Source organism: Hetaerina americana, unplaced genomic scaffold (genome assembly GCF_022747635.1).
Source record: "Hetaerina americana unplaced genomic scaffold, ioHetAmer1.1.p SCAF_20, whole genome shotgun sequence".
NCBI lineage: Eukaryota > Metazoa > Arthropoda > Insecta > Odonata > Calopterygidae > Hetaerina > Hetaerina americana.
Window position 1 is genome coordinate 1,437,970 of NW_027286764.1, and position 7,031 is coordinate 1,445,000.

Genomic DNA, 7,031 nt, shown 5'->3' on the forward strand with positions numbered 1-7,031 from the left:
GCCTGTTCCTACTTGCTTGTGTCTGTGTTTGTTTCATTTGGACTGGAAAATGAGTCGAAGACAAAATTATGATTCAGGTGCTCACTATGTGCACTAAAAACACTGCAGCTCATTCCAGATGTTTTTCTTACAAGTTTTTCCTAAGAAGTCTTGTCAATCAAGAATTACTCTGTCCTTCAAAATTTCCGACTGAGCATTTCATGTCATAATTAGCACAATAAAATATCAACTATATTGAAATATTTATTGAAACTTCCGACTGCCTACTCCGAAAGATTTCCCAATAATGCTTCATAATATATATATATATATATACATACATATATATATATATATATATATATATATATATATATATATATATATATATATATATATATATATATATATATATATATATATATATATATATATATATATATATATATATATATGTCAGATTGATCAGAAAGAACACATAATATGGCTTGAAATATAAACAATTAATTAAAATATGATTTTTCTGTTAAGAGCTATTATGAAGTGCGCCAATTTTAAGTTTCATGTCCATTTTGTAAGCTTATTATTAAAATGTTAGCTAGGAAAACGGCCAAAATATTTGAAAGGAAATACTTTTGCCAGGAATTACAGATAATATGACTTGAAATATAAAAGGTGAAAAAATAAGACTTTTCCTGGAAAGATATCATACAAATATGCGCCATTTTTAAGTTTAATGTCCATTTTTGTAAGCTTTTAATTCAACGTTTTTTAGAAAAAAGGCAGAAATGTTCAAAAAGTAACGTTTCCTAGAAAAATGGCGAAAAAGTTCGAAAAGTAATACTTTTCCTTTTATTTTATTTTCAACCAAGTTACTATGAAAGATATTTCATTGTAGATCACAAATACATACCTTGTATTTAGGAATCCACTTGATGTGACAGCAGCTGTACAAACCACAAACAGATTCTTATTTGCAAACAGCTTATGCATATTTTAAGCTCAATCATATTACTAAGCCTACAGCATTCATAACAGGGGTGGAATTTTCAATGAAACAGAGCTATAGAAAACAAATGCATTTATTTAAAACACCATATAATGACAGTTGTCATTGGACATTTGAATGCAGACTGTGCTTTCAGTTTTAAACCTCTCAATCACAGGCGATAACACTTGGTAATAAAACAGGACCAAACATTTGCCTAAAATTCCCTTTGAATACTTGAACCTTTACATGGAATCATCTTGACCAAAACATTAATCTTGCAGTTCAACTTTTTCCATTCAATAGTTCCCCTTACCATTGAATCTTGTTTTAGCCAAAAAGAGCTATGTCATTAAAAAGTGTCATTCAAGATCCCTCATAGTAAAATTGGCAATTATTATTCAAAGATAGCACATTCCATATGTTACATGGAACACTCAATATTTATATTTCTATGTACACCATTGAAATATGTAATAGATAGGTATTACATATGAATTCAAATATTCACCTTTTAAAATCCAAAATCATAAGACATTAATGTTTCTTTTTTAAATATTGAATGGACTTAATTCTGCAGCCTAAAATAGCCTTTGTTTTTTTACAACTAAGAATGGAAGATTTTTATTAATTTTGTAATGCCTAAGAGGAGCAATGTTGTACATAAAAATGGAAAGATATCTAATAATAAAATTCACACAATGTAGTTATGCTATTTTCCTCTCACATCCATCCATCAACAAAGTTGAATGGAAGCTTGGTTATGAATGGGTGTATTCTTTTCAGTGATGGGAAATGTAATTTACATTGTACTTCATGGAAGTCAAATATGTAGTAGCCTGATTTATATCATATTCATGTAAGGCAGAACAATCTCATTCCCAAAGAGGCAGCACAATTCACTTAAAACTTTTATATGCAAGAACCAATCTGCGCATACAATCATTTTAAGTGGGATCTTTTAAAAGTGCACCTAATATGCCCACCTGCACATTTAGACACACACACACACACAGGCATGAATGCACTCAAAATGGGCACTGTTCTCAATTTTGTGCTTTTTATTCATATAGAATTTTGCATGAACGTCCATATGCAAACACGCATGTATATTAAGCACACACATTCATTCACAAACGGATACATACATACACATATATATACACTCACATATACATTATATATATATATATATATATATACACACATATATATATATATACACACATATATATATATATACACACATATATATATATATATATATATATATATATATATATATATATATATATATATATATATATATATATATATATATATATATATGATTAACTTGATTTTGTACACTTAATAGCTCATATTTGGCATTTATTAGTGGATGACAATCTTGAACATAGAAAAGTCAGCTTTAAGCTGCTCAAAGCTTTTTCAAAATATAGCAGGAGTAAACATCCATTCTTATTTTTTTGCACACAAAATCACATTCACTGGACACCCACAATTCTTTCTTTGTCTGCAAAAACATAACGTATACACATTCAAATGCTTCCATAATGCCCGAGCTGCCCAAATCCTAAAATAACAGCTCATCGTTCAGTTCCTCAAATCTTATTAACACGTCACTTGCTCTAAATTTCGACAGTTCATGAAATCGGCATGCTTCCCACGACTGGTGAAACACACTTTGGCATCGTTGGAATTATAACATTGGTACAATGGTTTACAAAGACAAGTTCTTACCAAAAGAATCAATGTTGCACTTGATTTGAATGTTAATTCTCCTAGGAATTACCTCCTCCTCTCCCAAGAGGCTGCTGAGAATAAGAAATACTAAAAAGTGATGATTTCATTGATCAACCACATCCTCCCTTAGCATGAATTATGTTTCCAAGGGAGCCACCACTGCCTACAAGTCCTCGACAGTTCTAGTGGTGGTGTAGCAGCCGAAAGGGAGAGATTGGAGGGTATTGGGGACGATGATCTAGGTGAGGCCCAGCCTTCTGATGAAGACCTCCTATTGCGCCCCCCTAAGTGGTCTCCACGCCCAGAATCTTCCCTTGACCTCTTCACGAATCTAATGTTAAAGGGATCCTCAGCCAGCTCAGGGTACCTCCTTGGGTCATGAACATAAATGCCCTCATATGCTGAGGCATAGCCCACCTTGGCTATCTCCTCGGCCTCGGCAGGGGTCCATTCCACCCCACCTCCTGCTGCCCCTGAACCTGCCCCCATCCCCACCCCCACAGCAACCGATGACCCCACCCCTCCCCCTCCTACCGGGCCCGCCAAACCGGCACGCAACAGCTCCAGCTCCCTCTGCCATGCCTTACGTACTGCAGCATTCTTGGCATGGTGGAGCAGCCTGGTGACCTCTCGCTCGGGGGTTGTGCCATACCGGACATTGACCACTGCCCCTGCTCCATGGATCTTGAGGTCCATGGCCTTCTCAGAGCCTGAGGAGGAGGTGGATGTGGGAGGGGAGGGGGCATCCCTCTCATGCAGTGTCACATTGAGCTGACCCCCAAGTCGCCTTAATTGAGACACATCCTCCGCTGCCCTCCATGCCTCCTCCTTAACAAAGAAGAATGCTTCCTGGGAGTGGACAAGGAGAGCGGGGCGCAAGAGCAGGGAGCGGTTGAACACAGACGTGAACACATCGCGGAAGATAGGGTTAGCCGAGGGGGCACTGGAAACAACTGCCCGGTCACCCTTGATGCCCCAGCCATCCTCAATGTCATCACCTTTGCCCCCCCTCCCTGGCACCCTCGAGATGACAATACCCCGTCCAAATGGGGGTTCGGTGGCAGCAATGCGGAATGGAGGAAGGCGGGGCTGGCTGCCGGCACTCCTTGGCCAGTTGGCCCGGACAGCTGCTGCTCTCGCTGGCAGTGCTGCGAGGCCAGCAGTGCCAAGACGGTATTGAGAGAGGTGCGCAAGGAATCCAGAAGCGGCACGAAAAGGAGGAGCAAGGTTTGGAGAGCGACACTCTGAATTATCATCATTGTCATACTTGGGCAAAGCGGCAGTTGGTATTCCTGGCAAGGATTCAGGGAACAGTTGAGGTGCAAGGCTCCGAAGGTCATATCCTAGAAGGTCAAGCCAGGTCAAATGATCTGGGAAAAGAATAGATAGTTAGAAAGAGAATAAACATTTATGATATTGTCCACAAATAACAAATGGAACAGTAATGTTTTTATCACAGTCCCTTCAGCTGATCTTATTAAATAAGCACAATTGAAAGACTTTCCAAGGACAATTGAATAAAATTATGGTTTCTAGATTCCAGTAATGGTGCAATCTCATTTATATTTTATTTATCAACCTAGCTAAATTAAGTTTTAACCAACAAAATGAACAATAATTCCAGTAGATGCTATTCATCTGTCCAATGCCAGTATGCATGATGATCTTAACTCAATTTTCTCACCAAGGCCTAACTCAAATCCCCTTTGTATCATGCATTATTCATTAGAGTTCCATGAGGATACCATGGTTTGATTTAAATTGATTCAACTTTAATTGTTGGTGTTTGTTGGTTCCATTAGGGCTGCTAAAATATTAAAGTAAAAAGAAAGAAATCATGAAGACGTGGGCATTCAATATACTGGTCTAGAAACACAATAAGACCTTGATTGGCTCTTACTCTTAGTGACAAGTTCCATTAGTGGTTAGTTCAACAGAGGAGGAGTGGAGCAAGTAAAAGAAATGTACAATTAAATCAATATTTATGCATCAAAGAGCTGCACTTGCCACTGATGTCATCAAAAGTAAAACACATAAATAAATGTATTCATTACCGTGGTGAAGAGATACACATGCATTATCATTTCACTCTTGAGAAGTCCAGTTCATAATATTAACTTTAAGAATACAAGGGGTTTAAAATCAACCAATCCTCAATTAAATTTATGTACCTATTACAGCTGGTCTGTCTTTCAATATGGGGAACTTTGTCCTAGAATATTAAGGCAATCTGACTGTTAGAAAGATTTGGACAATCTGCATTGGGTAAAGTCTAACATGTTTCTTGACCTTGTATTATGGCTGCATATATTGCCTTTTTAAACATACTTATTTACATTTCCTTTTACATGAATTAAGCACTGGTAAATGTATATCTTAAAGACCATCATCATTCCTGGCCTAACAAATTGTGGAAAACAGTGATCGTGATGGCCAGGGCTGGTTGTACGCGTAACCACTATTGGAGCTGCAGAAGAAGTGTATGGACGAAACAAGAGCAAAAGCAAATGGGGAAAATGCCATTCTGAGGTCATAGCAAAGGTTTTAGGAACAAAAGTGGATTAGGAACAGGAATAAACAAAACATGTAGATTAATGTATAAAAACTTTGATTTTAACATTTATCAAAACAGAGAAAAAAAGAGAAAGGACACATGTATGCAGTTGACATTTCAATGGCACATCCATCATCATCAGAATCAATTCTGAAGGAAATGCAAATAGTTGATACTGACCCGTTATATATGCTAGATCAGTCACACTCACACCTTGTTGCTGATTTTAATTTTCATTTCTGCTAAAATTTTTATTCTCTATTGGCTGTCTTATTAGTTTTTCCTTCAGGGACATTTATCAAACTATGTGCAAATATTTCTTAACATTGCATAAAAAACACTCATCATATGCCTGAAAAATACCTTGTAAGAATATGTCAACACTAGCGACACAACAAGCTAATGGAATGAGCACTGAAAACAAACTGAAGCAGCACATGGGTAAATTCTGGGAAATACCCTCTTGACTCACTTGAAGACTCACTTGAAGAAGGCCTCTGAGAGGGCCAAAAGCTAGAACAATTTACTGTGTGAGTGTCCTTTTAAATGTTGCTATTCTATTCTATTTGTGTTATATAGTGTCAGCCCATTATATATATATATATATATATATATATATATATATATAAATATAAAATGTATATATATATAAGTATATATATAAAATGTTTATATATATATATATATATATATATATATATATATATATATATATATATATAATATATATATATATATATATATATAAAACACTTTTTGAAAGTCTCACGGACGTGAATAATAATAATGTATAACACTTAGCACTAGTGGACACAGACAAAAACACAGAAACACAAAAAAAGAGACTCACTATTTTTCGAATTTTCGGTGGTCGTTGCCACCTTTATCAAGGAAGAGAGGGACAGAACGAGAGGGTTCTGTCCCTCTCTTCCTTGATAAAGGTGGCAACGACCACCGAAAATTCGAAAAATAGTGAGTCTCTTTTTTTGTGTTTCTGTGTTTTTGTCTGTGTCCACTAGTGCTAAGTGTTATACATTATATATATATATATATATATATATATATATATATATATATATATATATAATGTAATATATATATAATGTAATATATATATATAATGTAATATATATATATATATAAGTGTATATATATATACTACTAAATAAATATTTTGTGACTCGTAGAAAAACATAAAATCCAGGATCCTACTCTATATCAGGTCCCTCTTCATCTCTGAGTACTTTCTTCCTCCCTTCATCCCGTCCAACATTCTGTTCCTTCCCTTTCCTGGTTTGCCTAACATTCTACCCTCTATCACAGTCTTCAACATCCCACTGCCGGTCAATACCCCCTTCATCCACTTTTCCTGCCTCAATAGGATTTCTCCCAGCAAACCCCTCTCTTTACCCACCTTACTTCCTCATTTGTTTTCTTCTCTGTCCATTTCACCTTCTCCATTCTTCTCCACACCCACATTTCAACAGCTTCCAGTCTACATCTATCCTCCTGCTTCAATGACCACATTTCCACAGCATACATAGCTACACTCCATATCAAAGTTTTTACGAGTGTTTTCTTAACATCCTTACTCAACGTCCCTGTCATCAACTCCCTCCTCCTTGTGAAAGCCTCTTTGCCTAGCACAATTCTTCTCCTTACATCCCGACTACTTTGACCGTGTTGGTCCAAAACACTTCCAAGATACGTAAAAGGTTCTACCTGATTTAACTTAATAGCTGTATAGCGCACCAATTTCACCCT

At 36.2% G+C, this 7,031-nt stretch overlaps 1 protein-coding gene across 1 annotated transcript in view; it reads right to left on the reverse strand.

Annotated features, from left to right (window-relative positions):
• Window positions 1-2,839: 2,839 nt before the first annotated feature.
• The window catches only part of LOC139688561 (teneurin-a-like), a 697,857-nt gene continuing 693,665 nt past the window's right edge, over window positions 2,840-7,031 (reverse strand). Inside the window, exon 31 of the mRNA XM_071586114.1 lies at window positions 2,840-4,083. Within this exon, the coding sequence (XP_071442215.1) occupies window positions 2,840-4,083 (1,244 nt within the window). The remainder of the gene's footprint in view (window positions 4,084-7,031) is intronic.